The sequence below is a fragment of the Gavia stellata genome, chromosome 22 (assembly GCF_030936135.1).
Source record: "Gavia stellata isolate bGavSte3 chromosome 22, bGavSte3.hap2, whole genome shotgun sequence".
Classification (NCBI taxonomy): Eukaryota; Metazoa; Chordata; class Aves; order Gaviiformes; family Gaviidae; genus Gavia; species Gavia stellata.
The window spans coordinates 9916583-9934534 of record NC_082615.1 but is presented as its reverse complement, the minus strand read 5'-3'; the positions used below and the strand labels follow the sequence as shown (position 1 = coordinate 9934534).

General features: G+C 46.1%; 2 protein-coding genes across 3 annotated transcripts; both read right to left on the bottom strand.

Annotated features, from left to right (window-relative positions):
• Nucleotides 1-1745: 1745 nt before the first annotated feature.
• Nucleotides 1746-8074, bottom strand: RNF135 (ring finger protein 135). The gene is made up of 6 exons (XM_059828396.1): nt 7721-8074; nt 6732-6818; nt 5993-6184; nt 4581-4740; nt 3151-3252; nt 1746-2281 (listed from the first exon to the last, which is right to left on the bottom strand). Exons 1-6 carry the CDS (start codon nt 8072-8074, stop codon nt 1746-1748), a joined length of 1431 nt encoding a protein of 476 aa, XP_059684379.1.
• Nucleotides 8075-10304: 2230 nt separating this feature from the next.
• On the bottom strand, nt 10305-17699 carry ADAP2 (ArfGAP with dual PH domains 2). Of its 2 annotated transcripts, XM_059828112.1 has the most exons (11): nt 17606-17699; nt 16229-16359; nt 15437-15528; nt 15226-15302; nt 14761-14870; nt 14271-14278; nt 13938-14079; nt 13125-13208; nt 12677-12739; nt 11298-11375; nt 10305-10687 (listed from the first exon to the last, which is right to left on the bottom strand). In XM_059828112.1, exons 1-11 carry the CDS (start codon nt 17697-17699, stop codon nt 10463-10465), a joined length of 1104 nt encoding a protein of 367 aa, XP_059684095.1. In that variant the 3' UTR covers nt 10305-10462. The 2 variants fall into 2 exon arrangements, with proteins under 2 accessions (XP_059684095.1, XP_059684094.1); XM_059828111.1 differs by lacking the exon at nt 14271-14278 and having other exon boundaries at nt 13938-14084; nt 15217-15302.
• Between the last annotated feature and the right edge of the window lie 253 nt (nt 17700-17952).

Here is a 17952-nt window from a genome sequence, read left to right as displayed (position 1 = left end):
AGACTAGGTACCGGCGGCCCGCGCGCCTGCGTGCGGCTGCGTGGGGCGCTCAAGGCCGCGCGCCGCCCTGAGGCGATTTGCGCGGCCGTCCCTCAGGGCCCGGCCGGGAGATACAGCGGGCGGCGGGGTGGTGGGCGCCGGTCCCCCTCTGAGCGGGGGTCCTGCTGTGGGCTCTCCTGGGACCGTGCCTCAGTTTTCTGCCGTTAAGGAGCCGTGATGCAGTACCGTCATGAAACGGTGCCGGCTGCAGCGGTGCACCAGCCCAGTGAGTGCGTCCGACGCACGGGAACGCATCAGAAGCAATGCAGCGCACACCCTTTTAAATTGTGTGGTAATTTATGATCAAACCATAACAAATTGCTGCTCCCAGCAGTGCGGCGCAACTTGTATGTGGAAAATCAGAGATGCCCAGTGAGTTCATCATGCTGTCGCTGTTCTTTCTCCAGATGGACCAGGGAAGGACACCTCAGGCCTAACGAGGCAGCGGCATTAGCGAGACGTTACACTGTTGGCAACAGAGAGAGAGCTACCCTCCAGTCTTGTGGAAGCTGATCCACACACCTCCGGGATCTTCACAAATACGCGTAGTCCAAAGTGCTTCCAAAGTGTCCAGTGACAGCAAAGAAGAGTAACCTTGACGTTTACCAGCAGTTCTGTCAATGACTTTAAAAGCCATGGAGCTCCATTTGGCTAAATGAGCTAGTTGAATCCCATATTCTTTATTCTCATTAAACTTATTTTTGTTCATTCTGGAATGCCACTGTCTTCCTGAAAAAGCTTTTGATTCTTAGGAACTCTGTTTTCAGTTTGCCTGCATGAAGCAGAGGTCCTCTCAGAAATTCAGCTGTCAGTAGGTTTTGCAGGATCTCAGCTCTGGCCCCTTAACCCCACACAGGCAACAGGGACCTCCCTACAGCCAGAAAGATGCGACAAACAAGGGTGGAAACACTGCCTGTACGCTGGCAAGGAAACTCATAGAACTCTTGCTTCCTCAGACTCCCTGGCAACAAAAGATGGTCCTTTCCATGGCACAGTCCTGTTTGCTGGCTCTTTAAAGGAGCAATAAAGTGACGGCATGATTTATTAGCTGGTACAAACACATTTGAAAACATCCACTTCCAAAACCATTCCTGTGGTCACACCACCACCAGGACTGACAACCCTTTGGCCTGGGCAAGACTAAAACAAGATACGGTGCCAGTGAGACGATGTTCTTCAGGGAGACCTCTCTGAAATGTCAGGTCCTCAAATACAAAGCCCGTTTCCTGTAGTTTAGTACCTACTCTAAAGATAAAGATTTTCATGCATGAAATCAGTAACATTCTTGCCCTCTGAGCATTCCTTACTCAATCAGATCTTTCTAAAGAAAGCTCACTTGACAGAATGAAATGGCATCATCTGTTCTCACGTAATTTTTGGATTGATGTAGGAAAATGGGCTTATCCCCAACCTCAGAGCTTCCTTGGTGCATTCCTTCCTAGGAATATCCTGGGACTATTTAAAGCTGTTTAAGAAATCCGCCTCACTCCCACAGGAATGGTTACCACCTTTAGTAGACACTGGAATTGCTTTAATGAAGTATGGCTACATCAGAGCACAACATGAAGAAAAGCAGGGCAGAGAAAGTATCAGTTGCTGATTTCCAGGAAAGCCTGGGTAGCTATACACTCCTTGGTAAATTCCTGTGCTAAACACTATAGAAGCTCTGCAGTCACAGCCAAAATGGTCACGTTTCTGAACAGGCTTTACCTCCTGTTTGTATGACTTATAGTTAAAGATCCATTTCTTTCTAGACTATATAGCCAGAAAGCAGGGTAAAGAGGATTTGAGGTATTGATTTCAAATGTATGCAAAAGCATTTCTTCGTCAGTGATGGAGTAAAATGACACGGTCTTCTTTTGTAGCTCCAGGAAAACTCCAACCTTCAATGGTTTATCCTTGTGCAACAACGTTTCTTGATCCCTATGCCATGCTGACAGCTGCTTTTTGGGACCTATCCATTCTACACACCAGGAATGCTCTGTTCGTCCTAATTTGTCCCTTTTACCAATCATTCCATGAGCAACTCCAACAGCCCATCCATCACTGTCCTTGGTAATTACTTCCCAGTAGTGGCACCCAGTAGAGAAGCTCTGTGAACACATCACTTGGCTGATGCAGAATCTGTTGGGCGATGGTTCATAATCAGTTGGGTAGGTGGAAACCATTACTTTCCTGTTCTGGGCTGTGACTGCTAAGCGCTTATATACTCTTGTGAGATCAAAAGTCACATCATCTGCCCCTGAAAGAGAGAAAGGAAGATATTCTCACCTGCAGGCAACAAGAAGAGAGATCACCTCAGTATTTACACGCGTCCTAAATAACAGTAGATGTGCATCCCTACTCAAAAACAGAAATGAAAACCAATGATCATACAATAAACCTTAACCAGAGTTCAATCCTGCAAATCAGCAGGAATCCTCAACTAAACACTAACAATGGTATCCTGAGCCCAGTGCATACTGAAACATTTAACAGGCACAATTGAGTAAACATGAACAACAGACTCATGCATGCCAGTGGGAAGGTAAAGGTAGTTGGCACTCTACAGGATGGATCTTATTCTTAACCACAATCTTACAAAAAAATTACACTTTTGCCAATAATAAATGGGATTCTTACCATAATAAAACTTACATAGTCATTTGTTCACTGGGACATGTTCTTGCATATTTTATCAGCAAAAATGTTTGGTTTGTGTTTTAAGCTACAGCTGTAGTACTATGTGTTGACTGTAAAAATATTTCTGTAAAAATTATGCAGAATTCAGACAACAAATGGAGTCATTACAGCTTAACACAGTAAAGATCAGTAAGGTGCAATAACTGCGCATACACCAACTCAGACTCTGCAGCCAGCACAAGCTACAATACAGCTGATACACCTCCGTGGAACAGGTTTCTTATCCTTTTTATCTTGCATATGCAGTCAGGTATAGTATTGCATTATGCTGCAGTAACTGATTAATTCATGGTAACTTCATTGTGGTTCTGTGCTTCAGGTAAACAGCCAGAACTGCTGATGTTTGTAAGTACAGTCTTCTTCAGCAAATCCAGTCTCATAGTCACTTGAATATTATTATTGAAGAGTCATGCTGGCTTGCATACTTACACTGAGAAAACTGGCTTGAAATCATTGGTTCTGGATTTTTAGCAGCAGACTCTGGAGATAATGAGCAGACATTTGTCTCCTGATATAAGTCTGGAGGTTGCACTAAATACGAAAAAATTGAAGTGTTAAGGCACTTCAAAATGTAAATAGGAAGTATTTATGCTTCTAAAGGAAAACATACATAAAATAAACCCAACTAGCGGTTGAAGTACAAAACAAAGAGTTGCTTTTTTGATTGTATAAATTATCAAAGGATGTGTAGGCAAACATTTTTATCCAAAAATGGATGCTGCTGCCTTACGTGCAGTCAGAATGGAACAGTCAGAAAAGTTAGATGGGTAAAGCAGTTAGATCTTTCTATGCAGGTAAGCCAGATTCTGTCATAAAAGTGTTTACAGTGTTCTCAATTTTTTTCTGAGTATCATGTGTTTCTTGTGTTACTTGCACATTTATTTCAAAAGCACAAAGCAAATTTTTATTCTAATTGCTGGCCAAAAAGCCTGACATTCAGCCCTACAGCTTTAAGGGCTGTTTCTAATTTTCTATGACATTGTAGTGCATATTTACAAGAGTCATTTGCAGACACTTTCTGGTATAGTTACATAACACATTGGCTTCATCATGAAAGCCATCCCTAAAAGTTCCTGCCCCACACCTTTGCCCACTGATTCCTCGGTTTTGCTAGTAAAAATGATTGTGGAGCAAAGCTGTAAACTCAATTGCTGAAATGATTGAAGTAAGAAAAACCCTGAGGTAAAAACACACTTAAGTATCTGTGGTTTTTGAGAACCACTGCTTGAAAAAGGCAGGTAGTATTGGAAAGGGTGGGAAGGGGAGGATTGCCACTCAGTGGCAGTGTGGCTTTAGGTCAGTCTTAAGTTGCTCTCAGAAACACTCAGTGGTCTTTCTACAGCAGAGAGACGGGGCTGGGAGGAGGAAAACGCCATAGCAAAGGGCATAGCAGATCTAAAGCTTCACTTAGACACGGCTTTTGGTGGGAGGTAATTTTATGTCTGCTCTTAGCAAAGACTTTGCTGTTACATCACTCTATATTTAGGAAAAAATATTTAAATGGATTATGTTTCATTTTCCATTACTGATCTGCATGTCAGTCAGTTCTTTTCTTTTGGGCTCCCATGAAAGAAGTATAAAGTAATCATGTTGTCTCCAAAACTGCAAGGGGTTTTATAACAATCACATACATGCACATCTGTTTTCTCTGAAGTTTTTGGGTTGTTTTCCAAAGTTACAGACCTACCTGTTTGTAAGAATAGTTCTTTCATACAAATCTTTAGTGTGGGGTCAAAGTAGTGTCAAATTCCAGCAGTCCAACCCCCCCATGCAAGGGACTGAGTTGAGGGGGGTCACATGCAGGACCCTGCTAGATCCAGTCCCTCTAAAAAAGAGATTTCAAAATAAGGAAAACTCACCTGGTGGGAACTGTTGAGCGTATTCCTCCAAAAGTAAAATTTCCAACTTTCTCTTAAGAACTTCTACCTCACTTTTGACAACATTAAGCTTCTCATCAAGTGTAATTTTATTCATTGTTGAAGAGGAGCCTTTGTACCTGTGTCTCTCAGGTAAGTTACTCTAATAATGACATAAAAGAATCAAGGGGAAGATGTAAACAATAGCAGTTACTTCACCTAGCATATCAGATTGTATTATAAAGCCAGAGTGGAAAAACAGCAGTGATCTCTCTAAAGTCTTATTCTTTGTATTGACAGCTTCCTTTGTAGGATAGTTATCCAAGAGAACTAACCTGAAATCTTACAGAAAACATGAAAGGATAGTTTATTCTTAAAATAAAATAATTTGTTTTCCCCAAGAAAACTAAGAATGGGACTAATTTTTTTTATATCTATTAAAATTTCCTTAAGTATACATATGTATACACAAACTTTCTCTTTTTAAACTTTCTTTTTGTTCTGGAACCCATACCAAAAGTTTTAAAATGTATTAGTATGAGATCTAGCATAAAATACCCATGAAAGGGTAAGCCTAATTTGCCTAAATTTAGAAATGGTGGAAATCTACATCTGAGCTTGTTCTCTTAGTCAGCCTTTATAGTCTGTGGAAAGAAACAGGGATTTTGAAGGCTTGATTAATCTCATTTGCAGGTAGGCGTCTCAAGTAGGCCAGATGACTCACACTCTAGAAGTACCCATTTCTCTTTATTGCCTGTAACGGGAGTCTGGATCAGCTATAAATACATAGTTACATGAGGTGAATTCCAACATAGGCCCCTGTGCCGGCCCTAGAAGTCCACTTTTGTCTCCTGGCATGACCACACCCAGTGAGCCCCACTCCTAATTCCTGCTAGCTAATTTGCATCATTGGAATTGTTGTTTTCAACATCAAAATGAGCTCTGCAGAATTGAAAGTGCTTTAACTGCCTCCTTTGAGAGCCCTTGACATATTTTCTCCAAGAAAGTTGTTACAAAGTACTTAATAACTTCATGAGTTTTTTAACTTGCATACATATGCGTATATACATATTCTGGAAAATAAAAAGATAATAAAGGATCTTATCTTAACCTTAGATTTGACTCAGGACTGGATTTAAGCAATGCAGTCCCCACTTCACTGCAGCTCACCAACGTCTTGGAACAAAACTAGTTCTGAATTGCATCCCCAGCCTATGCCTTTTTTAGTACTTTTTCCCTCTGAATTTCTCACTCCAAACTTTCCCTGGTAACAGCCATGTCTGTGGATTGGTATCATCGTCTCTAGTGAGAATAGTGCAGTGGGGACCTGAAAGTGCTCTGTACATGTTCGGCTATCCAAGACATTTAGCTTAACAGTTTCTACTCGTATTCTGCTTCTTGATTTCATCACTTACTGTTTGGGCTTTGATGTCTGTGAGCTTGTTCACTTCACCGCAGAGCTGGTGAATAGTCTCTTCAATTTTCTGTTGAGCTGCTTTTTGCTCTTGTTCAATGAACATCAATGTGTTTCTCTCCTGTCTTTCAACATACTCCTTCATGCAACAGAAATCTCTAGTAATCTGTTTTTTGATCTGAGATGCATATTCCTGAAAGGCAGAAAACATGGAGTTCATTGTGTTGTTAGAAAAGATGTGTGGAGTATGAGAATCTACTGCCCCATCTAATGTGCTCTTTGACTGACTCCTGCAGACCAGAAACAGCTACCTTTACTCAAAAGAGTAAAATATATTTGACGCTATCCTGCATTACTTGCAATGGGATTTTGGGCATGTTAAGGATCTTGACTATTTTATGGCCAGCAGTGTTTGCTTGACAACTTAGAAAGATCAATATTCTCTCTTTATGATTTGCATTTTGCATCTAAGAGTTCCAGAAACATTCAGGCTGCTCCTGGGGTAGGCAGGAAAAGGCAACAATGCACAACTCCAGCGGCCTTTGTGCCAGCCAAGACAGGAGTTCATACAGCTGATGCCATAGTTCATTCTCATCAATAAAAACAGAGTTGTGACAGCAACAGAAGGAAACAAAAAGGCAGATTTCTGCTCTGGGCCAGAAGGCTACACTGGAGTCACTCATGTCTCCAGGTGGCAGTGGAAACAAGCTAACTGCAGGTAATGAATGTATAGTGTGTACCTTTGCTTTACTGAGATCTTTCCTCAAGAGGTGGATAGTCTCTCCAGTCATTTCTAGTTGCTTGGAGATGTCCCATATCTCTTCCTCCTTTAAAGTGACACATAGGACCATTTATCTATATAACCCTCAAAGAAAGCATGTCTAGGTTAACCAGCAGGATAATAAAAATCCCTACATCACTGATATTAGTTAAGCACTGGACTGGTTGAGGAGGGGTCTGGGAGACACAATTCTGAGTGGGAATAGTCACAATGAAGTCAACACGCAACGGTCATCAATTACATGTTCAAATATAATTGTGAGCTTAAGCCCCTTGCTCAACTGCAGAGACTGAAGAAAGCTTTTTAGATACATATGTGCTAAAATAATGAAGGTCAATAGATTTTTCTCATCTCCTCCAAGTTTGGGAGTTACTTTAAGCAGAGATCTAGACAATGAACCAGTCCATTTTGTGCCATTCAGCTGGGTGGAGCTGTAGCACTGTATAATAATGTTATGTGTCCTTTCAGGAGTCTCCAACACTATGTTGGTGCAATAAGTAACACCCAGCACAAAGGACAGTTAGTTATTACTATCATACATCAGCTGAATACATAGAGCTATTAGTTCAAATTCAGCTATACAGTCCTCAATGTATCAGACACCACCAATGAACCCCAAACACTGCTTTAGCTAAACCTATCCGCTCAACATACACGATATTGTTATGGCAACGGTAATATTAGCATGTGAAATGCAAGGGGGGGGAGGCGAAAAGAAAGATAAATTTAACTCAACCCTACCCATGTCCCCATGTTCGTGACCCTGCCGAAGTATTTAGAATTGTGGCCAGAGTTGTCCCCGGGGGGTGCTGCGGGGAGGAGCTCCGGGCTGTCCGGGGGGTGCTGCGGGGAGGAGTCCCGGGCTATCCCGGGGGGTGTCGCGGGGAGCAGCCCCGGGCTGTCCGGGGGGTGCTGCGGGGAGGAGCTCCGGGCTGCCTCCGGCCGTACCTTCTCCCCAGGTCGCCGCCCCGCCGAGCTCCCGTGGTTGCAGGCATCAGCTCCGGAGGGTTTCGCCTCACCCTGTGTTTGCAACACTTCTTCCTTGGCCTCCTGCGGGATTAAGTTCACCAAAGCCGCCAGCTCCCGGTTGGGCCGCAGGTCCTTCAGCTCGAAGCCTTTCCGGCAGAGCGGGCAGCCGGCGCGCTGCCTCCCCTTGCAGTACTCGACGATGCAGGGCCGGCAGAAGCTGTGGCTGCAGCCGGTGAGCCGCACGGGGTCCGTGAAGTACTGCAGGCAGCAAGCGCAGCTCAGCTCCACGGCGCCCAGAAGCCGCTCGAGGTCGACAGCAGCAGCAGCAGCCATGGCCCGGCCCGGGGCGGAGCGGCCGGCTGAGTTTCGTTTCTCCCGGGAGCCTCCTCCCGCCTCCCGCGAGGCTCCTGCCCTGTGCCGGAGCGCCGGGAGGGCGCCGGGACGGGCGAAGGCGCGGGGCTGGACGGCTCTGCTCTGGTATTTGCTCCGTTAGAGACCGCTGCGCTGTAGCGGGACCGGACCACCTGCAGCGCTGCGCCCCACCGCCGAGCCCGCGGCCCGGTGCGCTCCCGGGGCAGCTCAGCCGGGGAGCTCCCGCTCCAGCCAAAAAGCTCAGTACCGGCCCAGCTCTTCCTCTGCTGCCGACTTGGTCCGAGGATTTGGGGGGCTGACTGTAGAAATGAACTGTGATGCAGAGCTCTCCATGGCAAGGCCTTGACTTTTATTGACTCTCCAAAAAAGTTGCTGTTATCTGCACGATTTCATTTCCACTGGGGATTTCCCGGTTTTGTAATAAGTCATATCAGATTTGCTGACATGGCTGGTCTACTGACCCACCCGGGAGGGCAAGCAACACTGCGCAGTGGGACTTGCAGAGCCCCATCTGTGTGAAGCTTAGGCTGTCGGATGGACTGAACTCTTCTGAGGTCATCCTGCGTTACTCAGTTAATCTCAAAATAACAATTAACATGCCAAACCAAACGAAGACTGACATTGTTCCTTGTACAAGTCAGAAGGTGCTTTGCTATTGATTTCAAGGGCGGCAGGATTAGGTTGTTAAAAAGATTTGCTGAACCAGCATGTGAGCTAGAATGAATCAGGTTGCGTGGGGAGAGAGAGTGGGAACACAGGGAAGTTTATGGGAGCATCTCAGCAAGCAAAACTGCTGCAGATTGCTGAGAGTTGGATGGTGATGAACCGGCTGAGACAGGCAGAATGATGATCCAACTCAAAACAATTCTTCTGCACTATTGTGGGGAAGAAAAAAAAAAGGAGTTAATCTCACTAATCCCTGCAAGTACTGGCACTTCCTCATTTCTGCAGAAGAGGAGAACTATTCTGGCTATCTCGGACTGGCTGGCAATTGTCAGCAAAAGGTGGAGGCAGCCTCACCAGAAACTTGGTCTGCAAGACTTCCTCTTGATTTGCAAACTAAGGCTATCTGAAATGAAGAATTAAATATCTGACTGACTGGCTGCTTGGCAGAACCAAATCTCAGACTTGGTCTCAAGGCAAGAGAATACTCCGCGCTGTATCAGCCAATGCAAATCTTCACCAATTCCTGCACAGAATGGATGCAAGCGGTCCCTGATCAGGAGGCACTCACTCTCCGCTTCCAGTGCAGGTCCTCGTTCACTGAGTGTCTTCAATCAAGTCACTGAAGAAAACACTTTTAAAACTAGTTTCTGCCTTTCAGCGCTCAGACTAATCAAGCTCATTAAGCTTCACCTGTTTTTTTAGGAGGTGAGGCAGATCAGCGTATGTTCAACCTGCACTCATGATGTGTTTGCTGGGGCACTATGTGGGGTTGCTTTGGAAAAATCTGGTCTTCGCATGTTGGATTTGCCACTCATAAAAAACTCAAACAGCAGGAGAGACTGGTGAAAGCAAGGAACTAGGAGTATCTGCCATTAGAGTGATTCCATTATAGTATCCTCCACAATTCAAACTTGACTTTTATTTTTTACTGTGCCAGAAATGTAACACTGTAAAAGACATTAAACCCACTCTTGAAAACAACCATGTCCCTATCTGGACAGGAGCTGCAGCCAGGTGGATTGTAGCTGCCTGACTCTGCTCCTCCCTGAGAAGGACATCCAGTGACTTCAGCATGAATTGGTATCTCAGATCTATCCAACAGGACACCCTGCATCTTCCTGATAGGAGATGGTATCTTTGCCTCTCGGTCACTGTCCGTACGTACTCATGTAACAGATGACCCCATTCACTGGCAGGATATATGGCTGGATTGTCAGGTACATCCTTCAGGATGTACAGGAGTCCTTCTGACATCAGACCAAGGCAAGAAAAGGAGGAGCTGATATAACAGCACCTGCAGGAGTCCTCAGGGAAATGAATGCCAGCCCTTCTGGGGTCAGACTTTCTCCATTGTCTTTGGTTTTTTTTTTCCATAAGACAACACTGGATGATTCATCCCTATGTCAGGCTAGGAAGGCCTCCTCTGCTCAAAAGCAGAGAAGGGTAGGAAGAGAGAAGGCACTTCAAGCAAGGTTCTGCAGGGGCACAGATAATTTCTGAATATCTGCACCCCCTCTTACTCATTTCTCTATTGCCACCCTTCCTGTGCCTGTGGCTGTTGAAGGAAGAAGCCCTTTGTACTCGAGTCACTGCAGGGCCTTGAGCACCATCCTTGCCAACAGAAAGAGGCCACAGAGCAGTGCTGAATGGAGTCCAAGAAGTGCAGTTCACCAGAACTTAGCGCTAGTCTTCACCAGTCAAAGGCTGGGCAATGACTCCATTTAAGGCATCTATCCACTCCCTCTGCTCCCTATCGTTCTCACACATAAACACAAACTCTCTCATTGGCGTGACCACAGTGATCGCTGGTTTCCTCTTCTTCGCCCGGACTTGCTGGGGCAAGCCAGCTCGTACTTCATATCCCTCATCCATCCTTCCAATAAAAACCTGGCCCTGTGCAAATGCATCCTAGAAAGAAGGAAGCAGAAGACAGCCATTAGCCAGTGGACAGTGCTGCTCCAGCAGACACTGTCCTATCCTTTGACATGGAGCAGGAACTGGGGATGCATGAAGGGGACAGCAATTTGGTGACAGGCAGCAGGAAACACACTGGAGTTTTTTTTACACTCACAGGCATTCTCAGAAGGAGGAGGTAGAGACCCACCCTTACAGAGCTGGTTGGTGGGTGTTCAGAAGGAGCAAGGAAGGATATTCTCATGGCTAGAGCAGGGCTAGGAGGCAGGATGTTGGGGCTGCCAAGCCTCTGTTATTGGTATATTGCTCATCTTGCCTAAGGTTACAGACACAATGGCAATAGGGCTGGGAGAGAGCGGGCTATAAAAGCTACAGGCAGTAGCAGCTACTTTTAAAAGACAGATCTTCCTCACAGCCGCTGTAAGGGCCAGAGCTCCCAAACAGGTCAGCTTCAAAGAGATCTACTGACAAGGGAGATGAGCTCTTGAGACTGAGCCTGCTTCAGTCGCGCACAGCCACTGGAAGAGCTAGATGAGAACAGACCATTCCTCCCCGCCCAACTTCATGAAGGAGCTTGTGGAATAGCAAAGAACACTCCTCTTACCAGTGGATTTTTAAAGTACATCAGGTTCCTTTCTTGAGAATCCAGGCAGAACCAGCGCACCTTAAAGGCCTCCTTCTGCTGCAAGGAGATGGTAGAAGTTCTTTAAAGACCAAGTCCCAAAGGGGAGTTCGGCCTATTCGAGGCAAATCCCTGGACTGCTTAAATGACTTGGAGCTCAAGTTCAGCTTCATTCATCGCCATAACTGGTAATGGGTGAGTCCCTGCTGTGTGCATCCCTCAGCTCCTTTCGCCCTGGGTCCACACTAGAGATTTGCATTCAGTGACAATCCTTTGGGGAAGGCAGGGAAGTTTGTTTCTACCAGTGATCAAATTACCAGGATTAAGAAAGTTGCAGCAAATGGATTAATTGAAAGCATTGCAGAGAATGATCCCTGGGCCAGTGGCAATAATGAGGAGAGCGTGCAATCAATTTCAGCATATTGGTTTGGGGGGTTGTCCCTAGCATTGCAGGATGCACAATGGTAGGGACAAACGGTAGGTTTTTTAAAAGTGCTGATTCTATTAGCTACACTCATCTGACCATTCCCTGAGATATTCATTGCTCTGTGCTGAACTGAAGGGTCCTCTTCCATGGCTCATTTCAGTTTGAGCAGAATTTAGGTCTCAGGAGAAAAACATACAATCTTTCATGCTTGTAACTGTGAGTATTCTCTGTGCAAGTACCTGCAGGAAGATGTATTGGGACACTAGCACTGAGCTGGGCCAAAACCCCAGCATATTCAACATCAGCATTACACCACTGAACCTTTTTAATGGGAATTTGGCTCATGGTTCACTTAGAGGACAGCAAGGCAAGAAGTGGCAATATTCAAACAAGACCACAGATCTTTATCTCCTCCTTCAGCAGAGCCTGAAATCTCCCTCTCCTGTTTCAAGGAGTAGTGGCCCAAATACTTTCCCACAAAAACCAAACCAAACCATAGGCTTCACTGTGGAGGATTTGCTCAGTTACACTTTGCTGCTATAAGCAGATGTGACTTATGTGCTACTGACTTTAAGAGAAACAGGGAAGTAGGGGAGTCAGCATGTGATGTTCTGTTCTAGCAGGAGCTGCAGTTCCAGAGCTGCAGTTAGCAGATACAGCAATCCATCTAGTGTTGCGTAACAGGACTTTGCACGTCCACTGCCAGATAATCCATCTTGCTTACTCTTCAAGGAGGATTCTTCTTCCCAGTCTTATTTTCCACACAAAATAAAACATGATCCCAAAGAACACAACAAGCTTGAATATAATGTCTTTTATCGACCCAGGAAACATATAGTCACTCAACAAATCATTTAGTAGTAAACATCATAGAATTATCAAATATTCTCCATCTGGAATAATCCCATTTGTGTACTGCCAAGTATGCACTTACTTTTGGTCCTGTTTTCTCCATATATCCTTCTTTGACATAATTTCTTGTGACCCTGGGTATGAGCTAGGAGAACACAAACACAAAAAAAAAAGTCTGTCTCATTCAAGCTTGCTTTTCTCTTCTGTTTCTGTCAAAGCTAAGCACCATCAGTTTTGGCTTTTGGGGCCTGGGTTTTTTTTGGCTGCTCAGTAAAGGGAAGCCTGAAATAAGAAGGAACATAAGGTTTTTGAAAGATTACACTTTATAAAGACCACATGGAGACTTTTAGGCCTTAAATGTTGACTACGTTTTTGTATGGAATCCAGTGTGGCCTTTCCTTCTACCTCTTCTGTCCATTCCCAAGACCCGTATGCTGCTGTTTGAGCACCTGACTCTGACAGAAGAAGTGAGAAAATGTTTTCCCATGCAATGTTTGCATGGACTGCTTCGAGCCCTGTTCAGTACTCACCTCGGGCTCAGGGACAGTAGGGAAGGTTGTTCTGAGATAATGGTAACGTGCTGCCCGGATGGCATTGAACCAGTCAACAATCTCCTAGGGAAGACAGCAAATACAAACATAAAGACAAGAATAACAAGAAGGAGTAAGAGTACTGCCTCTCCAAAATGCCTTTCTTTTTCCTTGTGACCGCTTTGCAAAGATGTACTTTCTCTCCAAGGGGCAGAGAGAGTCAGTGACTTGTCCCAGACACCTGAAAAACACTGAGCCCCCAAAATAATTTTAAAATGCCCTTCCAGGGAGGTCCCAGACATTCTCAGCATGGACAGTCACCCAAGTCTGTGTACACAGGCTTTTTCAGTTGATTCAGTTATGGACTGTTTAAAAACCTTTGTAACTGGAAAGACATGAGAAGTATGGCAAGGGAAGAAACAGAAATCTAACAAAACTCATAGACGTACTTCTTAAAATTATCATTGTTTGCTTGGAAATAATGCAGAACAACATTTTCTATGCGTGTCAAGAGGGCTTCAAAAAATATAACTACAGAATTGTATAAAACCATTAGATAGTTACCTTACAGAGATTTACATATGTGCCCCACTGAAGCCTTAAGACTATTCAGGGTGTGAAGTTGAAGATATGCCCGCACAGAACAGGAGCAAGTTGTTATAGTTACTAGCGTAAAATTCCGCAACTTTCTATATTCTACAAGTCATAGTTACTCCAGATAAAAAGAGATCCTGCAGAAACAAGGTATCCCTTCCAAAATACACATCCAACATCTAAGAATCTTGCTTATTTAAAAATCTCCATGGTATTCACCTTTCCATTTTCATGATAGACAAAAAGGTTCCTTGTTTGACCATCTGTGTTGTATGTGATCTGCAGCCCATGAGCATGTTGGATTTTCTCTGTCTGGAACATTGCATTCAGATTCTCAATGCTGATAATGGCTTTTGGACCTCTGGACTGTGAAATGAAAGGCATCACTGTATTAAAGTGCTCTCAGGGAAGGTAAAGGAGGACATATTAGCTGTATGAGAACTAGATCCCTACTGAAGGGAAAGCAGGCATCCTAAAATATCTGAACATTGGATGTACCTGAAATATAAAGCCTTAATTACATGCTACATAAAACCACTCACAAAGAGTGGCTCCCCTTCCTTGACAAATGCTGGGTCGCTCTTTGAGAGGGATGTGTCTGTATTGCAAGGGATGGGTTCTATCTCCAGCCTCATACTTGGAGAACAATTAGCTACACTCTCCCACAGAAGGGAGACATGTTGAGGATGACGCTTCATCAGCTGATGAGAGAATATTTTGGTAATGTAAGATGTAACAGCTGCTAACAGGTCTTTTCTTCATCTTGCTGTTCAACTGCCACTATCCATTTCCTTTGTTCACTAAGCAAAAGGAGGCTGCAGTGTTAAGATAAGGGATGAGGAAAAGGGCTAAATCCAAAAGAGCAATTGCCTAAAATACCGAATATGTTAATGGGCAAACATCTGGGCTGCTCCAAACACAGGCTGGCCTGGCTGCAAAACCAGAGACAAAGCTACTTATGCTGGTTTTTGCCAGTGAAGAGCAGGGTCTGAGGATGGATGTTGGCCAGCTACCTATGGCCAGCTTTGGCTGAGGAACTCACTTCTTTGGTGTAGTACTTCATCACCCCTTCCTTTGCTGACAGGAGAAATCGCCTCTTCTGGAACTGTCTGCTTTCCCGTCCTCGCTTCCAAAGGAATCCTTCACGGCTACCTGCAGATCGGACCAAGATAGGTGTCAGAGAAGGGCAGCACAATAGCAGACCTTTTTATCTAAATGGTGATGTGGCACAGAGTTTCAAGTCTCTTCTCCATCTGAGAATTTTCACCTCATATGAAAAAATCAGTGGAGAACTAGAGAGCTGTAAGATCGGAATACACCCTTGCACTTGTCTAAGTGCCTTAGGAGCTTCTTCTCAAAGTTAGACTCAAAGCAAGGTCTGCACATCCAACAGTTCAAGTATGACAAGCCAACCTTAAAGATCTTCAAAGTTGCAAACAGAACACTGTGCCGTTGGCCTTAAGGCTAACACCTTTTCCCTGACAATCCTAACTTTTACCTGCAGAACAAGGATCTTGGCAGACTCGGGTGGCAACAAATTCCTCACGCTCATATTTAGCTCTAATCCATTGCTCTCTTAAAACCCTGAAAGAGGAAAACATGGATAAAGCTGATCTGCCTCTACTCTATTTTCACCAACCAACCAAAGAGACCTGTAGAGGGAAGCAGGAGTTCAATAGCTGCAAGGGTCAGCAGCAGTGAATACACCAACAACTTACAAGCAATCACAGGACTGGGGGATGTAATAGTACGGAGGGACTTTCGCCTCATATTTAGCTTTGGCACAGAGATTCCCGTGCTTCTTCATAAACTGAAATACAAAAGAAGTTACAGTTAGGTGTGCAACTACAAAATCAATACCATGTCATGAACATGAAATGAAACTTGTACCAAAGGGAGCACTGCACATTTTGCTCAGTCTTGCCATAACTCTCAGTGAGTCTCTACATAAATTTATAAATTCCCTTTGGCACTATAGTTTGCACTTTTTAGGTGGCTGAGCCTTTTTCAGTATTTACAGTTCTGAACCAGATGGGAAGGAACACAAGATTGTGGTTGCTGATTAAAAGAACAAAAGAAAAGGAGAGAAAAATTATTTGTTTATAATGTTCCTATACCTTCATCTCCTCCTAGACATTAACTGCGATTATATTATTAACTCAATTCAATTGAAAGATGAGAGGCTGATGCAATATTTAAGAAGGGTATGTTGATTACCAAATAGAATATACTATCTGGAAATATCTGTGGACTTCTAAACCACAGTGAGGAGTTACTGTGTGCTATAAAAAAAAAAAATACACTGCAGACTGTTAGAAACACGGTCACCTATCAGTGTAATTTGATTGAGTAGGTAATTAAAAAAACCCCCAAAGCTGCCGATGGAGTTAACTCAGTTCTGTGTGGCTTTGTTCCTCTGTCCATGGTGGATGACACAGGAATTATGAGGCAGAGGAGGTTATGATGAAACGTGGAGAAAAGTAAGTGAATTACTGCTTTTTCCTCTGTACCTCTATAAGATCGTTCTCCCAGAAGTCAAGCCGAAGGGATTTGACCCTGCTGATTTGAGGAAGATTGCGATGGATTCCAGAACAATTCAAACAGATGAATATTCCAAGTTTGTAAGAAGCCCACTCTGGATCTAGACACAAACACAAAGAATGAACTAATACATGGGAAAAGGCAAAGCCATTGGCAAGGGCAAAAAAGCACATCTGATGCACAGCCCAGGCTTCACACATAATACATCAAATCCCACCCCATTGTTTATGGCTGTTACTTCACTGTATTCAGAGGAACAGCACCTGCTTTCCCCAGTGAAGAATGTGGCCCCTGCATTTGTAGGCTCTTTCACAGAGTATTTGTTTAAAAAGTAATGTGACTGTGCAGGCAGCTGAGTGGTGATGTAAAAGCTCAGCTAATTATTAGTTCTGCATGGAAAGCTGCTGTTGCTGGATTAACAATGGAAGGATGTTGCGGACAGCTAGCACTAGGGACAGTACAACAGAGTACAACCACCCAGAGCGAGCACTCGTGTCCTCTGCCCACGAAAGCTCCTGCTTTTGCCTGCTGCTGCATCCCATGAAGCATCCTTGACGGGTTGATGCTTAAAGGCATCCTGAGTGCTCTGGCAAGACCATTTTCTCAAACCGCCACTTTCACCATGTCACCCTCCGCTTCTCCCATATCGCATCAAACAGAAGCTCCTTGTCGTCTTCTCCCAGCTGCTGTAGGCTACCGATTGACTGCTCGCTTTGGTGAGGGTGACTCCCACCTCAAACGAGCGCAGGGTGCCAGCCCGGTGCGGGCTCGCTGGCAGGCTCTTTGGTGCCTTTCTCTGCGCCAACCCCAGTGCAGAGACATCCCCCCCAGAGCGGGAAAACCACCCCACCCACCCTCCTCCTCCGGCCTTGTGCACTGTCTACAAATAGCGCTGGGGAAGCTGCTGGTGCGCTGAGGCCACTTCCTGTCCCACGCTGTCCTCCCCTCGCCCCGCGGGGCTCCCCGCCGCCGCTCCTGGCCCTGCCCGCCTGAGGAGAGCCCTGTCCTGACTGCCTGCAGCCCGGCAGCCCCGCAGGGCCCACCTGAACGGCCACCTCCGAGAGCGGGACCGCGGGGCGCTGCCCGCCTCGGGAAGCCACCTGCTCCCGCCTCCTGCCTCTGTGGTACACGAAGTGAAAGGTGACGACGGGCCACGCTTTCAGGAACCGGGTGAAACAGAGACCGCCACGCCGGGAGGCTGACGGGGGATGGACAGGCGCCCGCACAGCCCGAGGGGCCCGGCAGGCCCCTCACTCACCCCCACTTTCCTGTCAGAAACGCGCCGGGCGGGCCCGGGGGGGCGCGGGGAGCGGGGCCGGAGGCGCTGCCGGGCGGAGCCCCCTTACCTGGCTCCCCGCAGTCGGCGCAGCGGCCGTTCCCGGTCCCGGCGGCCCTCTGCAGCGCCAGCAGCACCGTCTTGTTGCGGTCGCGGTCCATCATCGCCGCTCGGTGCTCGGCGCGGCGCGGAGCTCCGCGGGAGGCTCAGCCCCGGGAGGAAAATGAGGAACTGGAGCGCGGCCCCGGCGCCGCGGGGCGCCCCGTCCCCTCCCGCGCCCCGGGCGGGCGCTGCTGAGCCGCCCCTCAGGCCGCCTCCTGGCGGCGGCTCCGCCGGAGGGGCCGCCCCGGCCCCGCGGCTCCGCGCCAAGGTCCGCGGCGGCGGCGGGCAGGGCCAGCCCGGGGAGAGCCCGCCCGC